General features: G+C 44.7%; 1 protein-coding gene across 1 annotated transcript in view; it reads left to right on the forward strand.

The window, feature by feature from the left end:
• The first annotated feature begins 555 nt into the window (after positions 1-555).
• Positions 556-16,724, forward strand: part of LOC126267818 (venom allergen 5-like) — a 76,147-nt gene continuing 59,978 nt past the window's right edge. The window contains exon 1 of the mRNA XM_049973124.1: positions 556-729. Within this exon, the coding sequence (XP_049829081.1) occupies positions 556-729 (174 nt within the window). The remainder of the gene's footprint in view (positions 730-16,724) is intronic.

The raw sequence follows: 16,724 nt of genomic DNA on the forward strand, positions 1-16,724 counted from the left end.
TCGCTGCGGTCCGGTCCCACGTCGACGGGCACGTGCACCTTCCGCCGACCACTGGTGACAACATCGATGTACTGTGGAGACCTCACGCCCCACGTGTTGAGCAATTCGGCGGTACGTCCACCCGGCCTCCCGCATGCCCACTATACGCCCTCGCTCAAAGTCCGTCAACTGCACATACGGTTCACGTCCACGCTGTCGCGGCATGCTACCAGTGTTAAAGACTGCGATGGAGCTCCTTATGTCACGGCAAACTGGCTGACACTGACGGCGGCGGTGCACAAATGCTGCGGAGCTAGCGCCATTCGACGGCCAACACCGCGGTTCCTGGTGTGTCCGCTGTGCCGTGCGTGTGATCATTGCTTGTACAGCCCTCTTTCAGTGTCCGGAGCAAGTATGGTGGGTCTGACACACCGGTGTCAATGTGTTCTTTTTTCCATTTCCAGGAGTGTAAAATGAACACCAACAAAAGCAACAGGGGGATAATGTGTTCAGTTACTTGTATTTCCTTACTAACCATGTGCGCATGTGTAGGGTAGGGATGAGCTCACGAGTGCCATGTTACAGGGAGTCGCAAGAAGATGCGGCGGCCTGAGAGGCAACAGCACAACACCGGCGGACGAGAACGCCATCGTAGCTGTCCACAACGAACTCCGAAACAGGGTGGCCTCTGGCGCGGAGCGCCGCGGCAGTCCTGGACCCCAGCCGTCGGCATCCAACATGAACGCTCTGGTGAGTCAACCACTTTCCTCATATGGCGCACCGCAGCCGTATATTTGTCGAAGGACACTTTAATGTGTCTCGTGATGACTGGGTGTTGTGTGATGTCCTCAGGTTAGTTAGGTTTAAGTAGTTCTAAGTTCTAGGGGACTGATGACCATAGATGTTAAGTCCGTACTGCTCAGAGCCATTTGAACCATTTGAACACTTTAATGCCTCCGCCTCGGATGTTGGTTTCGCGTATTTACTTTTTTCCCACAATTGGTCTATTTCGGTCACTCAGGCCATTCCCACGTGCAAGCGCATGCACAAGTGTGTGCTCGCCGTCTCTGGCGAGTGTGGCGTCGAGCTGGGGAGAGGTACTAGTCTTCCTGTGTTTTCGAGAGGCACAGCACTGTTACTCCTGACGTCGTAGTTGGGAGAGCATCCACCCCGATAGCTGAATAGTCAGCGTGACGGACTGCCGTCCTAAGGGGCTATGATTAGACAGATATAGCTGGGAAATCCTAGAAAAAAGGAAAAACAAGCAAACAGATAAGTTAACAGGCCGGATTAAACATTATAATTATTACTGCTATGAAAATGAAACGGTCGTGTGTAGGACATTTGGATAGGAGCATGGATGATACATGACCAAGAAAGCTCTTAGTTGGGTCTATATACAGCTCGTAGTAATAGACGGGAAGGAGTAAAATAGAAATAATATCCAGCGTGCCCCAAGGAAGTGTTATAGGCGCTCTGTTGTTTCTGATCTATATTAACGACCTAGGAGACAATCAGAGAAGCCATCTTAGATTGTTTGCAGATGATAGTGTCATGTACCGTCTTGTAAAGTCATCAGATGACCAAACCGGATTGCAAAATGGTTTAGATATCTGTATGGTTCGAAAAGTGGCAATTGACCCTGAATAAAGAAAAGTGTGAAGTTATTCATATGAGTACTATAAGAGATCCTCTATATTTTGATTACGTGATAAGTCACACAAATTTGAAGGCTCTAAATTCAACAAAATACTTAGGGGTTACATTTACAAATACCCTAAATTGCAACGATCACATAGATAGTGTTGTGGGTAGAGCCAACCAAAGACTGTGATTCATTGGCAGGACACTTAGAAGGTGCAACAAGTCTACTAAAGAGACTTCTTACAGCACGCTTGTGCGCCCTATTTGGAGTATTGCAGTGCGGTGTGGGATCCGCATCAGATGGGACTGACGGATGACATCGAAAAAGTACAAAGAAGGGCAGCTCGTTTTGTATTATCGCGAAATAGGGGAGATAGTGTCACAAACATGATACGTGGCAATCATTAAAACAAAGGCGTTTTTCGTTGCGACGGGATCTTCTCATGAAATTTCAATCACCGGTTTTCTCCTCCGATTTCGAAAACATTCTGTTGGCACCCACCTACACAGGGAGAAATGATCGTCATGAAAATAAGAGAAATCAGGCCTCGTACAGAAAAATTTAAGTGCTCGTTTTTCCCGCGCGCCGTTCGGGAATGGAACGGTAGAGAGACAGCTTGAAGGTGGTCCACTGAACTCTCTGCCAGGCACTTTATTGTGAATAGCAGAGTAATCACGTATATATACGTCAACATCCATTCTTCTTAACACATACTAATCGTACAGGGATGAATGAGGTACCGTTAGGCAGGGTTTTTTTAACACAAAAGAGACTTTTAGCTTGTAGTGTACGACTTTGTGGACAGTGGTAAGGAGAGGCGGGCTACAGAGTGGTGTGGCAATTCTTATTCTTGGAAACTTGGACAGTAGCGGAAATGATCAGTCATCATCACCATCATCATTAGTGTTTTACCAAAACGCAGGTTTTCACATGGTAGTTCTCCAGGCTGTCTGGTCTTCTGCCATCCTCTTTAGGTCCGCATATTTTCCTCTTCCCTTTATGTCGTCTATCCTCTTGTACATCCTTCTTCCTCTCAGTCTTCTCCTACGAACCAGTCCTTCCAAAGCATCTACTAGCAAGCACTCCCTTCTCAATGAACGTCCCAACCAATTCTTTTTCCTTTCTCATATAACCTTTAGCGGACATCTTATCTCACCAATACTTTCCAATACTCTTTTATTACTCACTCTTTCCATCCAGCTTATTCTCTCTATTCTCCTCCACATCCACATCTCAAATGCTTCTAACCTTTTTTTAATCCTTTCATCTCAGCGTCCATGTTTCTGCCGCATATGGTGCCACACTCCAGACGACTACAAGTGACTATGATATACTGTTTATGGTCTGCTGCTGGACACACCTGTAGGTAGTGGCTCTGCTTTCTCAGTCCTGTTCTATCCTGTCGCTGATGGTACACAAAGAGATCCATATGCTGGCAATGCTCTGCTTTGGTCAGAGTCAGACTGACAAAGATATACTGTTTCAGGTCTGCAGATATCAAAAGTATTTCTAGGGAACTTCGACCTAGGTACAATAGCGAAATAAATGACAGTTCGTCACAGAATGGCCAACAGCATGCCGTGACCCTCGGTTACGCCTCGTGGTTGAAAGAGGCAGCACTAGGAATAGGAGTGGGTGCCGCGACCTTTGATGATTACCACCTCAACAAACGAATCATATCACTCTATCCTTAATTTCGATACGAGCTGCCCCTTTATTGAACCAATTGGCTAATGATCCTCAATCTGGACGGTCTCTCTCTACGCATCTTGTGACTCTTCCTCTGTCTTTAACCAACCCTTCCTGCAACATTGTTTCTGATTTAATTTGAAACTGATCAGAAGTAGGAGGGTAGTACCCCCACTGCATTTGACGTCTCATGAAGGAACAGATCGTGCTGAGTTCCATGTAATCAATACAGTTTGATATTTTGCTTTCGGAGAAGTATAACATGTGTTCCAAACCTGCACAACTGACCAATACTAGTGATATAGACCAATATTCTCATTCCAATACTCTAAATGCCGTTCTGCGAAGCCTGCAGACAGGAGCCTGATACATTTGAGATTATTGTAGTGATATAACATATAGTCAAGAAGAAGAAACTCTAAACATTCATGGTGGTGTCTGTTTGTTCTATATCGTGTCTCCCTACCACTTTGGCGCAACGACGCTCTGAGCGTGTTTTTTTAGGGAATTGACTAGTTTGAACCTGGGACCTCTTGCTGGTAAGGAGACGCCAGACCACACATGACATGTAGAATTCAGAAGAGTTCAGTGAGACTAGCGATGATATAACCAAATACTTAATGATTTCAGCGTCAGCTCCACTGCACTCCCTGTAAAAGAATCTTAATACTAACTAAATTTACTGGAAGGGGTTCAAGGCTTTCCTATTTTTAGTTAGCTGGTAAAATAACGTCGAAAAAGGAGTTAAGTTTACCATTGGAAATTTTATTCTATTCACAAAACATTGTTTATAAATTGCACTATTGATAAAAGGAAATGTTTTAATACAGGATGGTAAAAACCAACTGCGTTCAACAAAAATGTGAACAAATATTCCCTGAATGGGTTTCCAAGTTCTACAATGGATCGAAGGATGACGTATGCCATATCACATCTATAATCTAGGTTTAAATTAAGTTTCACAAAAGCAAAAACTATCAAAATGGTCTACAGTGGCCCTCAATTATCTTTAATTACTTATCTAAGTTATCGTAAATTACAGTGGCTGATGTGGCTTCTCAATAATTATATAACAGAAAAATCATCGCGTTTCAGATTTTTACTTCAAGTGGCAAATGTGAACACCATGAGCTTTAATTGACGATCGACACTAGTATTACGCAAAAAGGGGGTGTAACAGATAAGACTTCTGCAGTTCTGAGTGAAGACTTATGCGCTCAAAAATGCGGCATCGCGTGCGTTCATTACTTTGTCGGTGTTTAGGCAGCGTCAGGGCGGCAGCGGGCGGCACAGCTCCGTTCACCTCGCCATCTCGGAAGCAACTCTTTCCTCACTTCTCCTTACTACCATTTACCAAAGTTGGTTTTAAAAAAAACTATCTGGCTGTGTTTTCATCTGACCAATCAGGGTCTCAATGTTAACCTTAAGCTCCGCCTACAAAAATTCTGTCTATCCAATGAGAAATGTTATACTATTCGTGGTGGAGCAATGTTTTTTAAAGTTTGCAACGTAATAGAGACGCGTTAAAGTCTCACGCTAAAACTTGCAGCTGGTGTGGTCCTTTTAGTGTTATCGTAAGATCTATACTGTTCTTCTGGGGGGCTCTGTCTTTTAACATGGGTCGGGGGGTGGTCCTAACGTAACAGAGACGCGAAAAAGTGTCACGCTAAAACTTGCGGGTGGTGTGGCCCTTTTTGTGTTATCGTAAGATCTATACTGTTTTTCTGGAGGGCTGTAGCTTTTAACATGGGCTGGGGGGTGGTCCTTGACGTAACAGAGACGCAAAAAAGTCTCACGCTAAAACTTGCAGGTGGTGTGGCCCTAGTGGTTAGCTGGCGACGTGGGTGTCCAGTCCGTCCCTTATCGTAGGGCCTTCTAGCTTAACACGGTTCTGCTCTCGTCTTCTGTTCTCGTTTCTCCCCTCGGAACTGCATCTGTCTCACGGTGGGAAGGTATGACATGCATTTAGGCATTCTTGTGTTAGTCTGTGGTATTCCATTTGCTCACTCGTTACTCGTATTACTTTGATTAATTTAATGTCACGCTTTATTCGGAGCTATGTGACATACTACTGGATTTGCTTAGCATGTCAGGGTTTTCATGGAAGGTGTTGGATTTGCCTGACACCTTACAAAACGTATGGTTTATTCATGAAGGAGATCCAGAAGGAAGGTTCTTGAAACATTTTACGTAAATCACTTGTGCTATCAATTCTAGAGCATTGTTCTGATGTTTGGAGTCCCTATGAAAAAGGTATTGGAAAGAGAGAAATGATCATATAACATAAACAACAGTCCTAAGCTACACACTTCTGCACTTAAATATGCTGTAATGTTAGAGCAGAGTTGTTTCTGATATATTAGTTGTGGAATGCAACACCGTTAACAACCCAATGCAGGAAATATATTTCCAACAGCTGATGTACATTCACCCTGCAAGTTTTCTAACCTACTCTCTATGGTGATGACTTTAAGATAATTACATTCTACACCAAAGAAAATGAAAAACATTGATTCCTTGTGATACATGCACTATATAGGTTACCAGGGGTGTATAGTGCCCATTGTTGACGGGAGATTACGATTCGAAAATTACGCTATGCTCGCATCACTCCTATAAAATGTTCGTCAGCTACGGAAAATGCGTGAAACAACGACATCTTGTGAGGAAATAGACATATGCATTGCAGCGGAGTTTGACATGTGGAATTACACTCCATGCTGCACTAACTCTGTGAACAGAACTTAGTCTCTTCCATACACAACAACTATCAAGCAAATGTATACATAGGGATTGAACTACCTCACGAACTCCTATCACTGACTTAGACTCACTGCAGTTATGAAACTGAAGAATCGATTTATGTCCAAGATGTGACAGAGACAAGGTGCACTTCGCATGTATCTTCATTCTTCTACAGGAGGGGGCTGAAATAGCTTTCCCATTCGTTTCATGGATATGATTTCTCACATGTGTGTTCTAAGTTCTCTACTGAATGTGGTATGGAGAAGTTTGCTGTTAATGGTGGCAGGTAGATAGCGCTCTCATTCACACCCCGAACTCGCAATTGTATATGAGTCAAATGTAGGTTACACTACACAACTGATATAGCGTGAGAGAACAACGGAAAAAAATCTTTAAATGTGTGAACAATGACCTGCCACATCATCCCCTGCACATTAGAATGCAACATCAGTGTACCTCGTTATAACCACTCTCAACCGATTACACCAACTACTTTCTATCATTCTTTAATGCAGATATACGTCACTTTAGAAAGCATCCAAGACAGCAGTCAACTTACTGTATTCCTATTACCGCAGTCGACATACTGCAAACATGTTGTTAAAAACCGCGCAGCAACTGTTCTGTAAAGTGTTTGTTAGCTGACACTGCATGATTGTGATTCGTAGAGAGTACAGAGAAGCACATTGTAAATACCGTTTGTTAGAGTTTAAACCCCTGAAACAGTCTTAAGCGGGTTCAAACACGCGATCCATTCTGTAGTTGTATGTTGCAGTCCACAAGATGGTAATACAGTGCTCTGTTGCTAAGGAGTTCATACAGTTTATCATAGTCACATGTTAAAACACATTAACAAAATCTATAAAGTGGCTGCCAATAACTTTGGAGTCAGCACTGGGCTTGTTATCCAAGGTATATAAATTTCAAATGTAATTGAAGGGGTCACTTGTCTCACGTGCAGCAGGACATTTCGCAGAATCAGCAGCGATGAGTGAAAATGTGAACCGGACCGGGATTCGAACCCTGGGTCTCCTGTTTACTAGGAAACTGCGCAGACTGTCTCGGCATGCCTCATAGCCGATCCACGTTCCCACCGAGCGCCACGTATCCACAGTCCCTGTCCATTGATTCCATGTTCGCTACTCTGCGATTCCCACATGAGACCGGACATATTTGTGCATCCGCTAGGCATATCAGTTATATGAGTGCATGGTGTCTGTTCTTTCGAACATGACTGAGAGTACAGCATTCATGCAAGTACATAAATATGGTGGTTATCCACGTAATGAGGCTATTCCTTTTCCCTGGATCCCAATGCGTCCATGTCGACTTTCTCTCACATGCCTCTTTCTGTCTCACACTAGTTCTCACGTACAAGAATTTTCCTGCGCAAAACAGACATGTCAGTACTCTCCCTTTCACCCTTAATTTTCCCACATTTTGTCGCATTTTCCTTCAATTTGTACTTATTTTCTGTCAACTTTTGAGATTTTACCGATTTTATGTCTTTCTCCACATTTTTTCGATATGTTTATACTCATGTTGCTAACGTAACCATGTGTGGCTTGATTTCATACATATAATATTCGTAAAAAAAAATCTGAGAATTTCCCTCTTTCGGATGATCTATGTGTAAGCATTTCAGATAGGACAAGTAGAAAAGTAATCGAACTAGATAGTTGAAAGTTCGGTAACCGTCGTTTCGTAGCTATATGAGACTCGATGAGTGCTGCAAGGGAAGGATGTAGTGGATACATGAAGTCGGGAAACAGTTCAATGCCCTAAGCCGATGTACCAGAGAGTGTGTCTGCCAACTCATGTAGTGGTGCAGTTGATGGAAACTCAAAGTCTGGAAACAGTTCTGCATGTTGACTTGATTCTCACTGCGAAGTGTAGGGAGCTGCAACAGGGAGCTGATCTGTCTGCAGAGCTGATTTCTCCTTCTGCAGCTACCTCGATTTTCCGTAAGTGTATGCTCTTACTCCAAACCAGGTGTAGTCTGCTAGTTCTCCATATAACGTCCAACTCTGATAAATACTATCAACCCAGCCGGGGTGTCTACAGACTTTGCATATCAGCAGGGACAGTGTAGCAAAGCGGTAGGTGGATCAAAACAAAATGTCCAGACAGTCTGTGACCAAAATGGACTGAAACAGAGGATGACAGACTAAAGGCCGAAATACTAAATGTCTTTTTCCAAAGCTGTTTCAGAGAGGAAGCCTACACTGTAGTTCCCTCTCTAGATTGTCGCACAGATGAAAAAATGGTAGATACCGAAACAGATGACAGAGGGATAGAAAAACAATTAAAATCGCTCAAAAGAGGAAAGGCCGCTGGGCCTGATGGGATACACACAGTACGCGAAGGAACTTGCCCCCCTTCTTGCAGCGGTGTACCGTAGGTCTCTAGAAGAGCGTAGCGTTCCAAAAGATTGGAATAGGGCACAGGCCATCCCCGTTTTCAAGAAGGGACGTCTAACAGATGTACAGAACTATAGACCTATATCTCTAACGTCGAGCAGTTATAGAATTTTGGAACACGTATTATGTTCGGGTATAATGACTTTTCTGGAGACTAGAAATCTACTCTGTAGCAATCAGCATGGGTTTCGAAAAAGACGATCGTGTGAAACCCAGCTCGTGCTATTCGTCCACGAGACTCAGAGGGCCACAGACGCGAGTTCCCAGGTAGATGCCGTGTTTATTGACTTCCTCAAGGCGTTCGATACAGTTCCCCACAGTCGTTTAATGAACAAAGTAAGAAAAAATGGACTATCAGACCAATTGTGTGATTGGACTGAAGAGTTCCTAGATAACAGAACGCAGCATGTCATTCTCAATGGACAGAAGTCTTCCGAAGTAAGAGTGATTTCAGGTGTGCCGCAGGGGAGTGTCGTAGGACCGTTGCTATTCACAATATATTTAAATGACCTTGTGGATAACATCGGAAGTTCACTGAGGCTTTTTGCGGATGATGATGTAGTAATCAAGAGGTTGTAACAATGGAAAATTGTACTGAAATGCAGGAGGATCTGCAACGAATTGACGCATGGTGCAGGGAATGGCAATTGAATCTCATTGTAGACAAGTGTAATGTGCTGCGAATACATAGAAAGAAAGATCCTTTATCATGTAGCTACAATATAGCAGGTCAGCAACTGGAAGCAGTTAATTCCATAAAGTATCGGGGAGTAGGCATTAGGATTGATTTAAAATGGAATGACCATATAAAATTAATCGTCGGTAAAGCAGTTGCCAAACTTAGATTCATTGGAAGAATCCTACGGAAATGCAGTCCGAAAACAAAGGAAGTAGGTTACAGTACACTACTTAGCGGTTTGGGATCCGTACCAGATAGGGTTGATAGAAGAGATAGAGAAGATCGGAGAGCAGCGCGCTTCGTTACAGGATCATTTAGTAATCGCGAAAGCGTTACGGAGATGATAGATAAACTCCAGCGGAAGACTCTGCAAGAGAGACGCTCAGTAGCTCGATACGGGCTTTTGTTGAAGCACGCTGGACTCGCATTCGGGAGAACGACGGTTCACTCCCGCATCGCCGGCCGGAGTGGTCGTGCGGTTCTAGGCGCTACAGTCTGGAACCGAGCGACCGCTACGGTCGCAGGTTCGAATCCTGCCTCGGGCATGGATGTGTGTGATGTCCTTAGGTTAGTTAGGTTTAATTAGTTCTAAGTTCTAGGCGACTGATGACCTCAGAAGTTAAGTCGCATAGTGCTCAGAGCCATTTGAACCACTGCCGCATCCGGCCATCCTGATTAAGGTCTTCCGTGATTTCCTTAAATCGCTCCAGGCAAATTCCGGGATGGTTCCTTTGAAAGGGCACGACCGACTTCCTTCCCCGTCCTTCCGTAATCCGATGAGACCGATGACCTCGCTGTGTGGTCTCTTCCCCTAAACAGTCCAGTCCAGTCCAGTCCAAAACTTACGAAAGGAAGAAATAAAATATGTAAGTAAGGGGCGAGCGAGAGAGATACGGTCTATTGGTGGCACACGAAAGCAGGAGGAGGCAGATTACCTCGGCGGTGGTATGGATATCCAGTGGTTCTGCTGCGTTCGTAATTATGAGTGGCCATCATAATTTCAGATGGTCATATTATCACAACTAGTACTGCATACGGATCTTCTTCTCTCCCCTGATTGTTGCCGAGCTTAAGCAGGCTTGCCGTTCCTAATGTCCGGTCTCGTAAACTGACATACGGCCGGGAGAGCTGACCACATGCCTCTCCACATCCCCATTCCGTGACACCTGTGGGCTGAGGATGACGCGACGGCCGGCGGTACCGTTGTGCCTTCCAAGGCCTGTTCGGACTGAGTTAAGTTTTTTCAGTTTTGCTGCTCCTCCTGTATCTTCCCTGGTTATGTTGTTATCTTCACGTTTCTTGTTGTCGACACGTTGCGCGTCTCTAGTTGACTGTTCTTTGCGAGCAATGCCGACAAGGTTGTAAGTAGGCTGTTTACGTTTTCTTACTGGTAACGCCACGTAGCGCTCTGTATGAAAAATCACTGGCTGTGCTGTGCGCAGTCTGTGGCTGGTTTGCATTGTTGTCTGCCATTGTAGTGTTGGGCAGCGGCAGCTGGATGCTAACAGCGCGTAGCGTTGCGCAGTTGGAGGTGAGCCGCCAGCAGTGGTGGACGTGGGGAGAGAGATGGCGGAGTTTTGAAATTTGTAAGAATTGATGTCATGAACTGCTATATATATTATGACTAGTGAGGTAAATACATTGTTTGTTCTCTATTAGAATCTTTCATTTGCTAACTATGCCTATCAGAAGTTAGTGACTTCCGTAGTTTGAATCTTTTAGTTAGCTGGCAGTAGTGGCGCTCGCTGTATTGCAGTAGTTCGAGTAACGAAGATTTTTGTGAGGTAAGTGATTTGTGAAACATATAGATTAATGTTAGTCAGGGCCATTCTTTCGTAGGGATTTTTGGAAGTCAGATTGCGTTGCGCTAAAGATATTGTGTGTCAGTTTAAGCACATTCGTGTATAATTGATCAAAGAGGACATTTCACATAGACCAGTCTTGTATAATTTTTCTAAGGGGACGTTTCATATATCTACCCTTAGCCGAGGATACCTCACTGGAATCTTCTGATTTTTTCCTTGTAGTTTGTGTAATTAGTGTAGCTTTTGTTTATTGCTAGCGCGTAATCATAGAGAGAATTTCCTTTGTAGTTGCAGTCTTTCATTGTTGTACAGTAAAATGGTTGTGGCATGCATGTAGTTTTGCACGAAGTATTTCGCAGCTGCGCTTGCAATTAACTAGTTATTATTTTCAGTGCTATGTTAATGTGTTCTCTTATTTTTGTTCTTCAAATTGTGTTTTTCTGTGTTGTCGTGTGAAAAATTGTGACAATAATGGCGTATGAAAAACGTAATACTAGGCTCCAAAGTAAACTGAGAAATGACAGTGAAGACGAAAGCAGTGTGTTAACGCCACCATGTAATGAATTAACTAATGTTCAAAGTAGTAATTTGGTAATTGTGTGTAAGGAAATGGAGCGGGTTGCAAATAATGGTGTAGGCAGTGAAACAATTAGTGAACAGGGAAGCGTTATCGATCGATCGGTCGGCAACAGCTCGCCTCAGGATTCCGAAATGACAGGACACAATCTTGCAAATACTGTAGATTCAGATTTTGCGTCCTCACCGTTTTCTCAAATAAATCAAGACACATTTTCTGTTTTTCAAAATTCGAATATTGCCGGTTCAAATGCACTGCCGAAAAGCACTGAGGAACATGTTTCAGACACCAGTGCACTGTTATTACAGTTAATGCAACAAATGGGACAAAGGCTACAAAAGTTAGACACAACGCTTGAACAAAATCAGAGACAAACAGAGCAAAAGTTAGACACAATGGAACAAAATCTTCAAAAGTTAGACAATGGAACAAAATCTTCAAAAGTTAGACACAATGGAACAAAATCAGAGACAAACACAGCAAAAGTTAGACACAATGGAACAAAATCAGAGACAAACAGAGCAAAAGTTAGACGCAATGGAGCAAAAGCTTCAAAAGTTAGACTCAGTGGAACATACGCATGAACAAACACGTGAAGATTTAACTACTGAAATACATAAAATCGAATCGAAATGTCAAAAAGTCTGTAATGACGTAAAAACACAAATTTGTGAGCATTTCCAACCTATTTTTTCGCGGCATGAAAATGCATTACAGAATCACGAAGCAGCCATAAAAGAACTGCAAACAATTGTTCATGAAAATCATGAGACCTTGCAAGCTAAAATTGACTCAGTTGCATCTACCGATTCGACTACGCAACTTGCAAAAACTCAAGAAAACTTAAAGGACACAGTAGATACTCTGAAAATTTATTCAGAAAGACACATGGAGGACATTAGTTCATTATCAGAGAAAGTAGTTGAACTTTTGGATCAGCTAAATAATTTATCTACGAAAGTAGATGATAATTTGAATGACACAAAACCGGTAGTCTTTAATGACACAGAAGAGTGCGAACAAATTAGGAAATTCAAACAAAGTCTGAATCAAATTAGTACGCAACACCAAAGAGAAATCGGGGAAGTACAAGATCAGCTGACACAGGTAATACAACAATTACGTATTTCAGAGGACACTCGCGCTCCAATACGGGAAGAGGGACATAGAAAACGTAAACAGCCTACTTACAAGGTGTTGTGTTGTCTTTACTGGTCCCCGGCGCGAACGCCAGAGGGAGCAGCAGCTGTGGTAGCTGGCGTGGCTGCCTGCACAGCCGGCATCACGGTCTCGACGACACGCTGAAGCATCGCGGCGAGGTGTGCGATTCGTTCTATGGCCGCAGTGAGAGTCGAGATGAGTGAAGCCAGGTGGCTGGTAGTGAGAGTGGCTGCCTATGAGCCATGACGAGTTGCAGCCACTGTTTGACGACCGACGGTCTTCACAGAGAAGTCTGCTGTTGTTCACAGCTTCACACGAGCCAGGAAAACACGCTAATCTTCTTTGGGTTCAAATACGATTGGCAGCGGTTTCAGGTCAGTTAGCCAATTGTAGGTGGCACTTGGGAGCCGGCCACTTCTTCGTTTGCATCGGAGTTTGTTTCTGCGGCTGTTCCAGCGTGGGATCGTTATCTGTCGACGCTATGAGGCGTTTGGCAGTTGTCTTTGTCGGCGCACAGGATTTCTTGGCTGGCGCATACGAGCCGCACGCTTCTTCTTCACCTTGGTCCAGCCGTATTTTTCACCTGCGGCAGACTAGTAAAAGGAAACGTGCTTGGTCGCCACAGACGTTCACGCTCGTCCCACCGCGCTCGTCAGCCGCAGCCCTCTTCTTCCCGGCAGTTGTGGAGACCGCAACTGGTCGCGGGCCGGCCGCTGTGGCCGAGCGGTTCTAGACGCTTAAGTCCGGAACCGCGTTGCTGCTACGGTCGCAGGTTCGAATCCTGCCTCAGGCATGTATGTGTGTGATGTCGTTACGTTAAAGTAGTTTCAAGTCTAGGCGACTGGTGACATCAGATACTAAGTCCCATAGTGCTTAGAGCCATTTAAACCATTTAGAGACTCATGTTTCCGCTTCCTTCAAATATCGAATTTGAATTGGTCGCAGTTTCTTGCTCGCGGCGGGTACTTCCGACCAGGAGCGACCTCGTTCTTCTTGATCTAGGCGGAAGAGTACCGACGCCGTCTCTCTTCTTATCCGCACCTTCTTTGAAACGCTGGAGTTGCGGGTACGTGGCAGGATGTGTGCTCTCTGCGTCGCTGTTCTTTCTGGAGAGTCGACTACGAACAAGTGTGTTGTAACAGGCCGTGTCGCCTAGTCGAGAGGCGGTCTGCCACACCCTTCAGTTGGTTCAGCACCCCATTCAAACAGCGGGTGCCCCACATATGAAAGTACAATATAGAAGGAGCAGGTCTATTAAGGTATATTACTTAGTTGCAAGAGTGTACACAGCATCTGAACTGAGGAAGTAGTGGGGACAGGGGAGTGTGGCGCCAAAGCAATCCACATTAATTTCATGGTGAGTGGTAAAGTAGTTTTGAAGGTTCACGATAAATGGTTCTGGGTACATACACTACTGTCCATTAAAACTGCTACACCACAACGATGACGTGCTACAGACGCGAAATTTAACCGACAGGAAGAAGATGCTGTGAAATGCAAATGATTGGCTTTTCAGAGCATTCACAGAAGGTTGGCGCCGGTGGCGACACCTACAACGTGGTGACATGAGGGAAGTTTCCAACCGAGTTCTCATACACAAACAGCAGTTGACCAGCGTTGCCTCGTGAAACGTTGTTGTGATGCCTCGTGTAAGGAGGAGAAATGCGTACCATCACGTTTCCGACTTTCATAAAGGTCGGATTGTAGCCTATCGCGATTGGGGTTTATCGTATCGCGACATTGCCGCTCGCGTTGGTCGAGATCCAATGACTGTTAGCAGAATATGGAATCGGTGAGTTCAGGAGGGTAATACGGAACGCCGTGCTGGATACCAAGGGCCTCGTATCACTAGCAGTCGAGATGACAGGCACCTTATCCGCGTGGCTGCAACGGATCGTGCAGCCACGTCTCGATCCCTGAGTCAACACATGGGGACGTTTGCAAGACAAAAACCATCTGCACGAACAGTTCGACGACGTTTGCAGCAGCATGGACTATCAGCTCGGAGACCGTGGCTGCGGTTACCCTTGATGCTGCATCACAGACAGGAGCACCTGCGATGGTGTACTCAACGACGAACCTGAGTGCACGAATGGCAAAACGTAATTTTTTTTCCGATGAGTCCAGCTTCTGTTTACAGTATCATGACTGTCGCATCTGTATTTGGCGACATCGCGGTGAACGCACAATAGAAGCGTGTATTCGTCATTGCCATATTGGCGTTTCACCTGGCCTGATGGTATGGGTGCCAGTGGTTACTCGTCTCGGTCACCTCTTGTTCGCATTGACGGCACTTTGAACAGTGGACGTTACATTTCAGATGTGTTATGACCCGTGGCTCTACCCTTCATTCGAGCGCTGTGAAACTCTACATGTTAGCAGGATAATGCACGACCGCATGTTGCAGGTCCTGTACGGGCCTTTCTGGATACAGAAAATGATCGACTGGTGCACTCGCCAGCATGTTCTCCAGATCTCTCACCAATTGAAAACGTGTGGTCAATGGTGCCCGAGCAACTGGCTCGTCACAATACGCCACCCACTACTCTCTATGAACTGCATTGGCAGCTGTATCTGTAGACGCCATCCAAGCTCTGTTCGACTCAATGCCCAGGCGTATCAAGGCCGTTATTACGGCCAGAGGTGGTTGTTCTCGGTACTGATTTCTCAGGATCTATTCACCCAAACTGCGTGAAAATGTGATCACATGTCAGTTCTAGTAAAATATATTTGACCAATGAATACCCGTTTATCGTCTGCATTTCTTCTTGGTGTAGCAATTTTAATGGCCGGTAGTGAATTATTCATTACATGTCCCGCATTTCTTTAAACTGACACGACTGTCTATGTGGTGGGGCATGATGCGAGTTCAGTTTGCGGTAAAACGAAAAAAAAACTTCACATGGCGGCCCTAATGGGCCAATTGGGTCCGACCACTATGTCATCCTTCGCCGATGACGTCATTGGATAAGATGTGGAGTGTCATAGAGTTGGCACGCTGCTCTCCTGGCCGTTATCAGCTCCTTTGACACTGGAGACACTACTTCTCACTCAAGTAGCTACACCTCAGCTGGCATCACAGAACTGACAAGGGGATCGCCTATTCGTCCAAATTGACTGTATATGCAGGACTTGGCCGGAAGTGAAAGTGAGAGAAGTGGGAGCTGCAGTTCGCCAAATGTTGGAAAAAAAAGTACGATTTCGGGCGCGGGGCTGGCGAGGCGTGAGCCATTTATGTCAACAGTTCCCAGGCAGCGGATTGTGCAGCGGAAAGAGTACAGAACAGTCATCCGGGGGTCGTGGGGCAGAGTCCCTACGCGGAATTATTTATTTTTTATTTTAAATTTCTGCGTTACCTACATCTACATCTACTTGATTACTCTGCTACTCACAATACAGAGCCTGGCAGAGAGTTCAATGAACCGCCTTCAAGCTGTTCTCTACCGCTCCACTCTCGAACGGCGCCGGCCGATGTGGCTAAGCGGTTCTAGGCGCTTCAGTCTGGAACCGCGCGGCCGCTACGGTCGCAGGTTCAAATCCTGTCTCGGGCATGGTTGTGTGTGTGTCTTTAGGTTAGCGTGGTGGTTTAAGTAGTTCTAAGTTCTAGGGAGATGATGATCTCAGAAGTTAAGTCCCGTAGTGTTCAGAACCATTTGAACCATTTCACAACGGCACACGGGAAAATCAAGCACTTAAATTTTTCTGTACGAGCCCTGATTTCTCTTATTTTAACTACACTGCAAATAAATTGTAATTCTTAGTATACTGTATTTCTTGATATTTTCATAAAAGGCATGAAAACGAAAGGAAAAGGAAATAAATATAAATTTCCAAGAAGGGATTGCCCTTAGAGCGTCCACGAGGACTCTACAAATAACTTTCCAAGAACAGATTGTTATTAATGCGACAGCACTTCGAGTTCCATTAGTTTCATTTTGACCTACGGGCAGCGTTACGCTTTGTTTGCTGAAAACTGTGAGATTAAAGCGAACCTTTGTTCAACGTAAGCAAATTCGTTTTTCTA

Source organism: Schistocerca gregaria, chromosome 4 (genome assembly GCF_023897955.1).
Source record: "Schistocerca gregaria isolate iqSchGreg1 chromosome 4, iqSchGreg1.2, whole genome shotgun sequence".
In the NCBI taxonomy this organism is placed as follows: Eukaryota; Metazoa; Arthropoda; class Insecta; order Orthoptera; family Acrididae; genus Schistocerca; species Schistocerca gregaria.